Source organism: Barbus barbus (genome assembly GCF_936440315.1).
Source record: "Barbus barbus genome assembly, chromosome: 17".
In the NCBI taxonomy this organism is placed as follows: Eukaryota; Metazoa; Chordata; class Actinopteri; order Cypriniformes; family Cyprinidae; genus Barbus; species Barbus barbus.
The window spans coordinates 11,820,258-11,835,866 of NC_136745.1; the positions used below are offsets into that span (position 1 = coordinate 11,820,258).

A 15,609-nucleotide genomic window follows, 5' to 3' on the forward strand; every position below is an offset into this window, starting at 1 on the left:
AGAATGAAACTCAAAAAATGTTGTTTTTAAGGTACTGTTTGATCATTGCCACTAAATGGCTCCCATTTCTTTTCCAGTATCGATCTTGGAGAACGTTTTTGACCATGATGCAGTGGTCCAAACATACACAAAGCTCATGGGTCCAGCTAGCAGGACACCAAGGTACTCAGGATTTTGATCCTGACCATACCTTCACTTTCTATCAAAATACATAAGGTTATAGAAGTAAAACAGGTTTGAATATTTCTTTTGTATCTGCCATGTCCATGACCAGTATTTTGAAGACAGAAAATTAGTTTTGTACGTTCCTTCTAGGTAACATGAGGCTGAGTGAGGGCAGCGAGGTGCTGAAGAGGTTTTGTGAGGTGGAGGCCATCTGTCTACAGGTCCTCATGTCTGATGCGCTCTGTCAGTTCGTGCCTCATTATTTCGGGCACATCAGTCAGGACGGAGAGCGATGCATCCGACCAGAGGATCTGCTTAGCGGGCTCAAAAATCCTGTCATCATGGACTGCAAAATGGGTGTCCGGTAGGAAGGAAGGAACCCAACAGCTTACTTCAAATACTGATTAATTTTTTGACTTAAAGGGATAGGTCACCCAAAAAAGAAAAATCTGTCATTAATTACGCACCCTCGTGTCATTCCAAACCCGTAAGACCTTTGTTCATCTTCAAAACACAAATTAAGATATTTGATGAAATCTGAGCACTTTTTACTACATAGACAGCAACACAACTGAAATGTTCCTAGACACAGAAACGTAGTAAGGATGATGGTAAAACAGTCCATGGGACATCAGTGGTTCAACTGTAATTTTACGAAGCTGTGAGAATACTTTGTGTGCCAAAGAAAACAAAAATAACGACTTTATTCAGCAATTCTTCTCCTCCAAATCACATCTGCTGCCATTATGGAAGAGGTTTTGTGAGGTGGAGGCCATCTGTCTACATGCCCTCATGGATTATTTTATGGATGTCCTTACTGCGTTTCTGGGCCTGGGAATATTTCAGTTACATTGTTGTCTATGCAGGGTCAGAAAGCTCTCAGATTTCATTAAAAATATCTTAATTTGTGTTCCAAAGATGAACAAAGGTCTTACAGGTTTGGAATGACATGAAGGTGAGTAATTTTCGTTTTTGGGTGAACTTATCCCTTGAATATATTCAGACTATATTTGTTCCCTTATGCCACATTGTTGAGTTGAGTACCTCAAAGTGAGAGACAATACTTACAAATAATAAAATCTGTTGGCATGTTTTATAGAATCATGATGCATTTGCCTGCAAGACAGAATATTAGTGTTGCACAAATGTTCTAATAACTGATACACCAGAATTTTGGGAACTTCATTTTTTTTGGCTTTGGTAAAAATAATTTTGGAGGGCCAAAATCATTGACCGAAACAGTTACTTTTCAATTAACGCTTCTCCAGTGATGCATTTTGACCATGTGAGGGACTATTTTGTCAATGTGGACACTGAGTGGTTTAATGTATTATCTGAGGACACAACACCCTGAACAGCATACTGAGTTCTGTTGTCTATTTACACAGATTAATATTTATTGTCGGTTTTGGTTTTCAGCTAAATAAAAAATTCATTTTCAGTTTCAGTGTTTCTGTAAAAATTGCATTTCTAGTTCTGATCACTCCAAATACCATTTTAGTTTTGCTACCCTTCTTTACTTCATTGACTTTATAGTCGCACAATATTTGATCAATAATGCAGTACCATCTGAACCTATGGCAATACTTGCAGGACATACCAAGAGGAGGAGAGCTCAAAGGAGAGAAGCAATGCCAGTGTACGCTCTGATATGTATCAAAAGATGGTGAAAGTAGATCCGGCAGCTCGCACTGCAGAAGAACATGCACAGAAAGGTGTAATGAAGCTGCATTACCTGCAATGGAGGGATGACAGCAGTTCCACCTCCTCACTGGGCTTCCACATAGAAGGCATAGTGGTATGAAACATGATGCTGAAGGCCAGGTCTTTTTGTTAGATACCCAGCTAATGATCATCCAAAGGGACGGTTCACCCAGAAATTTAAATTATGTAATCATTTATTCACCCTCAAGTTATTCCACACCTGTATGAGTGTCTTTCTTCTGTTGAACACAAATGAAGATATTTTGAAGAATGCTGGTAACTAACAGTTGACGGTAGCCTTTGACTTGCATAGTATTTTTTCCAACTGTTTGGTTACCAACATTCTTCATATATAGCTTTCCCTTTAATTATATTGTGCATATTTTGCTACAGAAATGCATAATATGTGACCCTGGCCTGGACCACAAAACTTAAGTAGCATAGGTATATTTGTAGCACTAGCCAAACATACATAGTTTATGGGTCATAATTATCAAGTTTTCTTTTATGCCAAAAATCATTAGGACATTAAGTAAATATCATGTTCCATGAAGATATTTTGTAAATTTCCTACCGTAAATATTAAAACTAAATTTTTGATTAGTAATATGCATTGCTAAAAACTTCAGATTTAAAAAGGTAATTTTCTCAATATTTAGATTTTTTTTTTGCACCCCCCCAGAATTCAGATTTTCAAATAATTGTATCTCAGCCAAATATTATCCTATCCTTTATTCAGCTTTTAGATGACGTCTCAATTTCCAAAAATTGACCCTTATGACTGATTTTGTGGTCCAGGGTCACATATCTCAAATTGTGAAGCTTCTTGATGGGAGATGAGCAAATAAGCAATTGGACTTATGATTTTCACTTAGCAGAAGACTGCCAACACCGTTTAGATTTACTTTGCACACCAATCCATATCGACTAGTGACCAGAGTAACATTTACACTTGAAAGCAGACGCATTTGACTTAGAGAAGTTAGCAACCACCTACAACACCCTAGCAACCGTATAGCAATGTGCTAAAACACTCAAAACACATTAGCAACCATGGCAATGCCTTAGCAACTGGCCACAACACAAACAAATCCCCTTTTATTAAAAAACTTGTTTTAAAATGGACCATTTTTTTAAAAGCCAGTGCTTAAAAAATATGGTTAGTTTATTAACCCAGCTGAATAAATGATGCATGTTATATATTTTAAAATTTCTAATTTATAGAAAGGTTAGTTAGAAAATGCAACTAACTTAGTACCTTATACTTGTGGAATATCCATGCCTCCTGTACTTGTGCACGCTCATGCTTTCAACGCAAGAAGATAAAGCACATTTTCACGTGCATCAGTAAGAGCACGTGCACATGCACGCGGTCGCGCGCAATTATCTGAAATTAACGAGTCGGTGCAAGATGACTCGATACCGGGAATGGTACCCCAACCTGTCTGTGATAACACGGGTTTGCAAGAGTTCTTCAGGTACCGAAGTTATCGTGATTTTTGTCTGGATATGAACATGTGGTTTAGTGTCGAAACAGTAACGTTAACGTTGATGAACAAAGTTGCACGACATGATATTAATTAATGCGGCCTTATTGACAGGTTTTATTGTGGTCAGCTGCTCGTCTTTACATTTTCATTATATCATTGCGTTGTTTTTATATTACTAATAAACCTTTAGCACGTCAACATTATTCGGTGCAAAAAGGGAAGCATGTGATAATAATGATGATGATGATGAGTGATGTCTCCCCCTATTAGTGTTCGATGCAAATACTGATAATTCATGGTGAATTGGGTCAAATTAAACCTAGAATGTTTTAAACAGGATAAACGTGCCGAATACATTTCAAAGTTGCAGTAACTTACATGTAGGTGCATGTGTTTCTGGGCATGTAGTTGTGATATTTTACACCACTTGTAAATGTCAGTGTATTTTGGGAATTGTAGTTTTTGATTAACTCAATGCTTGTTGATGCATTATGGTATTGTATTTCAGTTTGTTGTTTTAAGAACTGCACAGTTGTAATTCTTATTGAAGATATGACCCTGAAAGCAGTTCATCATGTTCTACTATTTGTTTTAAACTCAGCATATTCCCTAAAAAATACCATATTCCCATTTCCTTTCATTTTATTCTAGTTTACAAAATAAGAACTCAGTAGTTTAGTAGTTATTCTAGTCCATGCACAACAACAGTCTGTGATGCTTGATGCTTTCCTCCCCTTTCCTTAGATCCGAGTGGCTCTGCTGTAGTCAGAGAGGTGTGCAGCACTGAAAGCTCTTTCACAGGTAAAACTGCACCTTTCTGCTGTCAGACCTCAACTGAATATATATGCACACATGCCCTTTGTATTGTATTTGGACAGTTGTATTTTGTCCATGTATACACTACAGAGATATGGCTAGAAAACTATTCCATTCCTCATGATTTGTTTGTTGTTGTCGTTTGACTGTGTCTATTTCATGTCTTCTTTATGCAGTAGTTCTGCAGAAGATTGTTTTAGGATGACAAGTGCTTAAAAATATCCTAAACTGAACACTGAGCTGATAAGCATATCTTATCAAATGTAGAGTGGCACACTGCCATTTATGGAAAACCTGATATTTATGATATATATTTGTGTTTCAGATCATGACGGCCGCTGGTTGGGGGTGCGCCAAGGTTGGGGGTCCATCAAGGCTCGTCTACACAGTGATTCAGTTCGCTTTCAGCATCGAGGTGCAGCCCCTGAGCCATTGGGGCCGGTACCCCACGGCAGGTTTCAGGACGGCAGTGTTGATGTGTCTGTGATGGCTAGTCAGTATGGGAAGTCCCAACAGAGATTGTAAGTGTTGTTGCAAATGATTCAGCTTCATAAATAAAGATTTTACCAATATAAGGAATTTTTAATGTAATTCCCAATCCATGTTATGCTTTTCTTGCAGTATTCCATATGGACGTTCTAGTCGGAGAGGAGAGGGGTGGATGGACAAAATTGGAGGGGGAAACGCGCACCGATTCGGAGCAGCAGATGCAGAGAGAGGAGGGAAAAATTGTTTTAAAATTACAGTAAGAGTTCAACTATTCCTGTTAAAACTTCCATCACTTGATCACCAGTGGATCCTTTGCAGTGAATGGGTGCCGTCAAAATGAGAGTCTAAACAGCTGATAAAATCCACATGATTCCACTCCATCAATTAATGTCTTGTGAAGTACAAATCTGTGTTTTTGTAATAAATCATCAATAAGGTATTTTAACTGTTGCTTCCAGCTAAAATACATGTCCTAATCCATAATAACATATGTAATTATATGTGCTTGGAATATAAAAACGTGTTTGTTGAGAACTGTTTTACACTGTTTTAACTTGTAAATGGTGCTTGATCTGAGCATGTTCCTCTCCTGATTCAGATTAGATGACTTTTACACAGGAGAGAGCAATGTAGAGAGTCTAATTATGTGTTCTTACAAACAGCTTTCCGCTTGATGGACTGGAGTTGTGTGGATTATTGTGATGTTTATTCAGCTGTTTGGACTCTGTAATTCAGTGGCTACCGTCAGTTGTTTGGTTACCAACATTCTTCAAGATGTCATCTTTTGTGTTCAACAGAAGAAAGAAACTCTGAAATTAAAAATATATATATTTTTGGGTGAACTGTATTTTTAAGTGCAGACTGATTAATACACAAGAAGATATTTAACTAGAAAAAGCTACACTAATCTAAACTGTTTGTTGTTTATTGCAGTGGTTCCCAACTTTTTTGCCAGGGGACCCCTATTTTAGCATTTAATTTTTTTTAAACAACCCCCATAAAAAATTATTTAAAAGTTTTTATTAAATGCTACCACAGCAGAAACATTAAAATAATGACATTAACAACTTACTCTAACCAAAAAATGTTGGTTGGGTGATTACTAAATAAAAGTTTTGACCAAAAAACAAATACCATAATAAAATCTTACATTTCAGATCTTAATCTTAGTTTTCAGAACCCCCCCTACTGGTTGGGAACCACTGGTTTACTTCATCTGAAACATTTACTTTTATTTCACAGATCCCACATGGAAAAAAGTATGATAAGAAATGGCTTCTAACATCACTGCAGAATCTCTGCCCCGTTGTGTTTATTCCATTACACGTAAGTGATCGCTGTGATTTGATCAGTTTAGTTAAGCCAAATTGTTTGTCCACAAGGGCTCAGTAGAGATTTTATGTCAGTTATGTTTTTCAATGAATGTATTTGTAATTGTTGCTGATAATGTTTTTTAATGATTATTGAACAAGTGTGAGGTCATGTTCCCACAAATTTAATTTAATTTATTTATTTATAAAGGGTAATCTCATAAACCGTCAAGAAACCCCAAAATTAATAATATAAAATAATATTTCTTAATATTTTGTTGCAGAACAAAATCTGTTAGTGTTAAATCTGTTATTACAAAGCACATTTAACACAGAAAAGTTTTTATTTCTTCTTTTTTCAAAATAAAATTTGTTCTTTACTTTTTATTTTGGTACATACATACTCACAAAGACGTGAGTTTAACCTTTTAACAGCTGATGTGTCACATCTGTGTTTTTGTCTAGTACTCCACAGAGGGAAATAAAGTTCATTTCTATCTGGAGGATGCTGCTGCTGCCAGCGCTTTGTGCAAACTCACACGCAGAGTCACGGACAGTGAAGGGAACAGGGTACAGCGCTGTGTCATCTACTGTCAAGCTTTCATCTCGTTCTTATTACTGTCTTCTATCTTGAAACTGCTGACATGTTGTTCTCCAGGTGGCCGTGCTTATGAACAGTTGTTCCAGTCCCCCTTTCCTCCAAAGCCAGCTGAAGCCACAAGATCTGGAGCGTTTAAAGGTTTGACGTACAGCTGCTTCTTGCTGCAATAACACTTACAGCTGCTGCTTGCTGCAATAACACTTACAGCTGCTTCTTGCTGCAATAACACTTGTGGTCTACAAGTGGCAGCTGTTGCATTTAACTGTTGTAACTTTGTTTGTGAAGCATTGCATGTCCAAACGCTTTGATGGTTCCCAGAAGTCTCTCGACCTGAACAGCATCCACACTGACCTGGGTAAAACTATCCTGTTTGAATAACCAAATAACCAAAACCCTGACACTGCACAAAGTACCATAGATTTTCCATGTCAAGATTACCACAGTTACCAGAAATTCAGTTGAGAGCTTTCTCAAAATGATGTTTGTTTTATATATATATATATTTGACTCTTTTCCATCAGACCTGATTTCCCATAATATTGAGATGATCTTAAATCAAGAAAACTGCATGCAAGCTGTGATCAAAATCATACAGGACAATATCCCAGAGGTAAGGGTTTGTTCAAATCATTAACCTAAACATAAGTAATAGTGATTCTAACCTTAGTTGAATGAAATCCAGTAGTTGTTCATTATTAATTTTGGGTGCTGATTCCAAAAATAGTGTGTTTTTTTTACTCCAGTATGTCACACTTTGACAAAATGTGCATTTCACAGCATTTTTGCTTTCGACAATCATTTGTAAGGTGAAGAAGTCTTGTATTATCCCATAACCACTAGAAAACTGCCATAAAGACATGATTCCTGTCCTTTCCCTCACATTTGTTCAGTTCTCAGCCCGTTTTCACATGCATTAATGATTCTAACACATTGTTTTATACTTAATCCTGATTGTAAAATTAGGATTATGGCCAGTGACAGAAGAAAATGCAAACATGACCCAGATGTTTTTTCTACATCTGTGAGTGTTTTACTCAACAGCAACCGAAAATACAGATTTTGTGAAAAGGCTTATTTATTTATAAACTTGTTTATGTAAAGTTATTTGACATTAAATTGAGTATTTGAACATTTCTGTTCACTCCTTTGCAGACTACTGTTAGTTAATTGATACACTTTGAAGAAATTTGACTGCTTTTATTTTTATAAGTACATTAAAGCTGATTCATACGATATATGTATATGATTTGCAAAATCTAAATTCTTCTTTTATGAAACAATCTGTACATGAAGGAATGTTTTATTAATATTTTTGAACTCAGCATCATCAAATTTGGTAATTAGGCCTTTCTTTTTTTCTAAGAAACAGGACTACATTACATCTTGGCATACAGCTAAATAATGTTTATGACAGAGTAGCTTTAAGATCCATGAAGGTTTACTATGATCATTTGAGAAGTGTGTCAAAGGCCAGGTGTTCATTGCTTCATGACGGTTTTCCTTCATCTGGCAGCACTAAAGAATAAATATAGTAACTTCATCTAGTCCAGTAAAGTTCAGCCACAATGTCTGGACAAAAATAGGAAATCAAAACATCCAGCTGGTGGAAACATGAAACGATGCAGTTTTATTTCTAGGGGAAACAGCTGCTCAGACGCTGATTCCAGGAAACACTCTTATTAACACATTCATAATAGTAGATGAAAGAATATAGTCGTTGATCAGCAATTGTCGCATGTGATTCTATAATCAAGAATTCATATGAAAGCAAAGGGCAACTGTTAACACAGACTTTTCAGATTCATGCTTGATCTGTAGTGCCATCTTAGTCTTTGATATGTGATATTGCACAGAATATGGCATCAGTCATTTCTAATCAGGTTTCTGTATGAATGTGGTGTTTAGAAATAAGATATTGTCTAAGTTTAGATATTTAAACATTTTGTCCTTTGTTTTTGAAATGTATTCCAGTTGGAATGCTCATGATTCATTCCAAAATTGAATTCCTAAAAATTCTGCAAATTCTAAAATAATTTACTAACCCTTATGTTGTTTCAAATCGTTGTCTTTGTCTTCTCTGTGGAATGCATAAAGAGAATATTGACAGTCTTTTCCATAAAGGAATACAAAAGTCCCATAAAAGTGATTCATATAACGTGTCCTAAATTCTATATATATATATATATATATATATATATATATATATATATATATATATATATATATATATATATATATATATATATATATATATATATATTAGTCTTCTGAAGCCATACAATAACTTAGTATGAGGCAGGGATTCACAGACGTTTTGGTCAGTTGAAGCTCTTTGACTTAAAATACTTTCTTAAACTTTCAGTAATTTCTAAATAAATTTTCAAATAGAATATTTTTAAATAATAAGTTAATATAAATGTTTTTATTTTTTATGGTTTAATTCATTAGTATTTCATCAACTCACAAACCCCTTGCAATTTATGTTTGGAAAATCCTTCTTTTTAAACAAATAATTAAGAGTTTGAAGTAACATTTCTCTCTGTCTCTCTTTCTTTGATCCTTCTTAGTTGTTGTGTTTGAATCTGAGTAACAACAAGCTGTGCAATCTGACTGACATTGCAGAACTTGTGAACAAAGCCCCTAAACTGCAGTCCCTGAACCTGTCTCATAATGAGGTGATTATCATCTGTTATCGCTATTGTCACACAATATTAGCCCATTTAATTCTTCAGTTTCTATTTACTCGACTGCAAGCTCCACATAATTTGCTTTCAGTGTCTGTTGTGTTGCCATATTGTCTTTTCATTGTCTGTTTGCAGCTGAAGTCAGAGCAAGAGCTGGATAAGGTGAAGGGGTTCAGGCTGGTGGAGCTCTGGTTGGACAGGAACCCTCTGTGTGATGACTTCAAAGATCAGACCACATACATCAGGTCAGTGCCAAGGACATGGCATGGGTAAAGGGCAAAGTTGGTACAATTAGCTGAAAGAATACTTAAAATAATCACAGTTCCTCATAGACATGATCCCAGTCCTGTTGGTAAAGTAGCTATAGTAAATCACTATAGTTCTTTAAAAGCCTGAAGGTATAAGGTAGCCTAATTTTAAAAGTGATTTATAGACCTGAAAAAATGTAAATTTAATAAAACGGGCATTTTGAATATCGTTGTGGACAACGGGGGAGGGCCTTGAAGTCAGGAAGGTTGAGAACCACTATTTTCAGGTTATCTAAGTAGTATTCATGATGTTTCTCTCTGACACAGAAACAGAGTCCAGTACAGTCTTATAGTCCATAAAGCCTCATACAGTCTCATATAGTTCCATTCTGGCCCGTACAGTCTTGTAGTACTTAATATACCTGGAATATCATCTAAAAATAATCATCAAAACCTGGCATTGCAGATGTTAACACATAGTTAATTGCTTGTGGTTTATTCCATCTGCTTCAGAGTATCCATCATTATTTAGTTACTGTGGTTCAGAACAAATTGTAAGTTATCTGAATAAATTGCGGTGTTTCTGTCTTTTATATGACACTCTGTTCATTTGTTATAAGTGCATTCACATGTGCAAGTGTGTGACGGACTGACATGTCCTGAATGTCTTTTGTTTCAGTTGGATTGTTTTTCTTCCTTCTCTCCAAATCACAGCAGCAGCTGCATCCTGTGTTGATTCTGGGGCTTTAACAAAACCATTCCTCTTCTTTCTTTCTTCCATAAAGCAACATTGGTTATGCATGAAGTTGATCCCAGCCTTCATAACAGGGAACTGAATAAATGATAATAAAAAATATGTAGGCTGTTTTTCAAGATAGTTGTAATAAGTTTAAATAAAAATATCACTTTTTTTCTTATCAAGACATCCACATGAAACAGTATGGTGACATTTCAAGGGAAATCAGTCATTTTTTGCTGCAAAATGTAGTAAATGCTGTTTGCTCATTTTCATCTTTTCTCCGTCCCTGTATTCCTGCTCCAATCAGACTGCCGTTTCTGGATAGCCAGTGACTGATAAGATCCCACTCTCTGTCTACTATAAAAAGCCTACAGTGATGACAATGAAGAAGGAAGTTGATGGAAGATGACTGCTCCTAAAAAAATGGCTTGGGGACAAATTTTCATTCTGGAGAGTGTGATTTGGGAAATGCTCCTGAAAACGGATATAAATTCATCCTAATAAAATAAAATGAGACTGTTTATGTCTATGTGGCAACTCAGTACTGGTGTAAAGAGGACTCTGTTTTGGAGCGGCTGGGATCGGTTTCATTGTATTACTGTTTCATAGCTAACTTTATATTCATGGCTAAGCTGGGGTTCATTGGCTGTTTCGCTAGAAGATACTTTTTGATGGTTATCAGGGCATCAATGTAAAGACTTCTTTAGGGCTATTCAGTTAACTTTATTTGAAGGCCAGATTATCAGATTGAAAATTTGAGGTGGGCCAAGCGGGAGGGAGGCCTATAAAATGAGAAATCAAACAGAAAAGCCTGTTCAGCAGTAAAATGAACAGTAAAACATCTAATTTTATAGGGTTAAAGTATTCTGACTGCATGGATCCTCACTAATATGGTTAAATGTAACTATGATTTTGGTTAAGGTTTCAACAAAACTATATTTGTTGTAAAAACAATAGGTACATTGGTAAAAAAAAAAGCTATACACACGCACACAAACTGCCATAGTTTTATAACAAAACCTTACTCCCCTAATAAATGTAATACATTAATAATTTAGTATTCAATTGAATATACCACATTTCTGCCAAAACGCGGTTAATACAATTAGTGTTATTAAAGTACATTGATGGTAAGTGTTTGTAATGGTGTCTGGGAGTAAACATTGCGTTAAACTCAAAGTATATTTTGGTTTTCACGGATACATTCAGCATAAGCGTACAGCTTAATGCTTCTTTTGAATGAAGATGAATGGTGAGTTACTAATTGAATAACCCTGCTTTTTCTGATAACCTATTAAGTCTGCAGTCATCAATTTTCCTTAAATACACTCATGTGCATTCATAAATGTATAATAAAGCCAAAGCACCCAACACAATTTTTTTTTCCACTGACCTTGCATGGCTTTCATTCACATAGTCTTTTGAGAACTTGTCTATGCCTGTTAAAATAGAAATGCTTTCTCCCATTCAAGTTTAAAATTCAGAGAATGTTTCCGTAAGCCATTTGCCATTTCTAGGTGAAAGATTATTATTTTCTTGTGATAATCTTGTGTTTTGTACATGTTGGGGTGTAAGTGACTGACAGCAGTAGGGTTTAAAATATAAAAAACTGAATTCACCCAGAGAATGTGTTGCAAATAGGGTTAAAACAATTGCATACACAATAAACAAATAAAAATCAGGAGAAATGGATTGGGAGTGCACAGGTGAATGTGGTGTGTGTGTGCCTGCTGTTATGATCAGGTGCATCACTGGTTTACTCTTGTCTTTCTTGTCTTGTGACAGTGCTGTGCGGGAGAGATTTCCCAGTCTTCTCAGATTGGTGAGGGTTTTTAATTTTTCAACTAACAGGACTCATGTATGGTACAGTTATTAGTGTTTGTCAGAAATAAAGTCAGTCAATCATTAATCGGTCAAGGACAGGAATCCTGATTCCTAGCTGGCTGCCAAAAAAACACACTGCTTGTGATCATTGGTGTCATTGGGCACTTTTCCAATACAGAAATTTAAAGTCAACAAGAAATCAAAATGGATCCTATTTAGCTGTTAATATGCATAATTAAGCAGTACATGTTATATTAGAGAAGCAGTCTTTGTAATTATAATCTATCGTCAAAATGTGATTACTAGCATTTGCACGAGTGAATTGGATGTGTGTTATTTCTGTAGGACGGTCATGTGCTTCCACCTCCAATCTGCTTTGATGTGGAAACATGCACAAACATCCCTCCTTGCAAGGTAACCCAAGAGTCTGCAGTGTTATATTGACCTGAGGAGTGTTAATGTGAAGTTTTTGACTGGATGTGTCTGTGTAACTAATTCAGGGCAGCCACTTTGCATCGAATGAAATTCAGGGTCTCATTCAGCGTTTTCTGCAACAGTAAGTGCACGTGTGCAATTGTTTTCTTGTAGGATGATTTTTAGTATTCTGTAATGTATGCTTTTGTCAGCAGTGATGTGTGTTTGTTTTGTGGCAGTTATTACTGTGTGTATGACTCTGGGGACAGACAGCCGCTGCTGGAGGCATATCACGATGATGCGTGCTTCTCTCTCAGCCTGCCATCCATAAACCATCTCTCCAGGTAAAACACCACTCATCTTTGATGGCACTCTGCTGTCTTTAATAAGCAATTATATATATAAACCTATAATATTTAAACCTACTACAATGACAAAACACAACAAAATTACTAAACTTGAACTAAAATTAAAATGAAACAGAAAAATATCAAAATAAAAACATTCAAAGTATTATTAATGGTATAATGTCCCAATATAAAAAATATAATGTAAAAAAAAACAAAAAATTAATGGTCCTTAAAGTAGGCTTTATTTGTCTTTACTATGCTATTGTTATATATTAAAATTATAATTTTTAACATTTATGATTTTTTAAAAATGTTTTCCATATTTTTGTCAAAAAAACATTCATACTACAAAATTTGTTTAGTGGGGAAATTAATACATTTAGATTTAAAAAAAAAACAATTTAGTGTTTGTAAATGTGCAGAATTGTATATGATATAAAAAATTATTTTTGGTCTCATTTCTTTTTCCTATAATTTTGCAGGTACAGGTTAAAAAATTATCATGAACACAGCCGCAACATCAAGAACATCAAAGATCCCTGTATGTTTCACACATGAGAAACGAGCAAATAATAAAGAAAATTAAAAGATCAATATCATGTATCATCTTCTTTACAGCCGCTCGGTTCCACCTGCTAAAACGCTCCCGTCTGACTGTAGTCGCCTTCCTCAGTGAGCTCCCAAAGACCCAGCATGACATGAATTCAGTCAATGTTGATGTCAACACATACTCAGTGAGTTCCTCAATGATTTTAACACTGCTATCACTGAAGCTCTTGTTTTGTAATTTACTCTGGATTTTTTACGTTTTGATGTTTTCCTGCCTTCTCCGTAGAGGACTTTATTAGCGTTCACAGTGAGTGGAGTGTTCAAAGAAGGTGAGTCTTCCTTGAACGCAGTTGCACGTGTCAGCACAACAGTTGATCAAATAGCGCTGTGTTTTCAACTCGATGTATGTTTTCCTGTCTTCAGCTGATGACAATTTGAGAGACCATGTCAAGGCTTTCTCCAGAGTCTTCATCACAGTTCCAGCTCGGAATTCTGGGTAGGAAAAGCCAGCAGCAAATCATAAGCATGAACAAATAAAAACACTCATTGTTTTGAGCTGTATTTTATTACTTAATATGGTTATCTTAATTTACTGGCTTTCCCCCACAGACACACTGAATTTCCCAGAGATCATGTATGTGCATGGCTGACCTTTCAGCTGACAGTTAAAGCAATCATCCTTAGTCACTTGGTCAAAATGAGCTCTTACTAACATAAAGTTGATTTGTGCGTGTTTATTGGTATTTGTTGCATTCTGCAGTCTGTGTATTGTGAACGACGAGCTCTTTGTGAGGAACGCCACCAGCGAGGAGATACGCTGTGCATTTGCAGCACCAGCCCCCTCGAATAGCCCAGTGCTGCCCACCCTCACGGCATCCCAGCAGGAGATGCTCTCCGCTTTCTCCAAGATGTCTGAAATGAACCTGGAATGGTCTCAAAAGTGAGCAGAGAGCAAAAACCATGCCCTTATACTTGCAATTCTTAATTATAGAACTAGATATAGAAGTTTCTTTCTATGAATGATGTTGGAAATACTAGGGCTGGGCGATATGAGGCTTTATACAAAAGCAGCTATTTAGCTATTTATTTTCTGTTTATTTGCATCCAAAGAAGTAAATTATACTGTATTAGCAAGACATAATTTACAAATGAGAGTCCCGAAAAATTAAGTAGTTTTAATTTGAAAAATTTTTCATTTTAAAATAGGCATTATCACGTTGTTTAGAAAAGAAAAAAAAATCATTGAATTTCCAGTGATGATGACTATATATTGTTACTTTTGATGTAAAGTTGCCCTTACTTTGATGTAAGGTTTTGATCATGCCGCCCACCCCTAGTCAATATTATCCCCACCCTGTTCTGTTGGTAAGGCTTGTGTATTGCTGTCAGATGTCTGCAGGATAATGCGTGGGATTTTCACCGAGCTGCTCAGATTTTCACAGAACTCAAGGTATGAATCTGCTTGGCCAATTGATACAAATGCAATATCTTCAATACGCCCTCATTTCAGCAGTTCAGTTTTCTGCTAATAAATAAGCTGAACAATTTATCTGAATCTCCTCAGAGATCAGGTGATGTGTGAACATGTTGTAAAACATTGCTGTTAATTTATGTTGATTAGTGTTCAGATCTGAGGTGGACCATGTGCTTTTGAAATCTAATTGCATCCATTTTGAAGGTTTAGGATTTGAAATTTATCATATTATTCATTATAATATTTTGTCTCCTTTAGGCTCGAGGAAAGATCCCAGAAGCTGCTTTCATAAAATGAAAACCACAAACATACAGAAATGCATATGTATGTACATAGTTTTATTTGTTGTTTAGCAGGCATTTAATTATGATGTGTTGAACTGAAATGAAACAGAAAGTTTTTATATTAATTATAGTTTTATTTGAGTTTTTTTTTTCTTAAAAGGGTTATACCTCAGGTGTATGCTTGAATAAATTACAGCACTGTTCCTGCATTAATTTTAAAAGCACGTTTTCAGTTTTAATTGTGATGTCTGAAGTATGTGCTGAGCTTTTGTTGGTGTTGTTAGATGTGATATTTTCACAGCAATAAAGTTTGTTTACTCAGCAAGATCAAGAAATCAATACCTTACCAAGTTGTTGCTATATTAAAATAATAATTCTGATTATTGCTAATGTAACACACTTAAATCATGACAGCACTTGATGAATATTTGGCCCTTACCAGACAAAATTCCAGGTAAACTTTTGGGC

The 15,609-nt window shown here is 35.7% G+C and overlaps 1 protein-coding gene across 1 annotated transcript; it reads left to right on the top strand.

The window, feature by feature from the left end:
- Positions 1-3,198: 3,198 nt before the first annotated feature.
- Positions 3,199-15,505, top strand: LOC306883456 (nuclear RNA export factor 1-like). Its single transcript, XM_079438734.1, has 22 exons — positions 3,199-3,347; positions 4,104-4,160; positions 4,501-4,696; positions 4,797-4,920; positions 5,907-5,990; positions 6,440-6,544; positions 6,633-6,713; positions 6,861-6,930; positions 7,097-7,185; positions 9,143-9,250; positions 9,395-9,504; positions 12,032-12,068; positions 12,416-12,484; positions 12,571-12,626; positions 12,724-12,828; positions 13,317-13,375; positions 13,453-13,568; positions 13,670-13,712; positions 13,807-13,879; positions 14,144-14,323; positions 14,773-14,833; positions 15,116-15,505. Exons 1-22 carry the CDS (start codon positions 3,233-3,235, stop codon positions 15,152-15,154), a joined length of 1,977 nt encoding a protein of 658 aa, XP_079294860.1. The 5' UTR covers positions 3,199-3,232; the 3' UTR covers positions 15,155-15,505.
- Positions 15,506-15,609: the final 104 nt, after the last annotated feature.

Coding starts and splice junctions, on each gene's coding strand:
- LOC306883456 (XM_079438734.1), top strand. CDS start 3,233: ATGCACGCGGTCGCGCGCAATTATCTGAAATTAACGAGTCGGTGCAAG. Junction 12,069..12,415: donor TTCCCAGTCTTCTCAGATTG/GTGAGGGTTTTT, acceptor TTATTTCTGTAG/GACGGTCATGTGCTTCCACC. Junction 13,713..13,806: donor GAGTGGAGTGTTCAAAGAAG/GTGAGTCTTCCT, acceptor TCCTGTCTTCAG/CTGATGACAATTTGAGAGAC.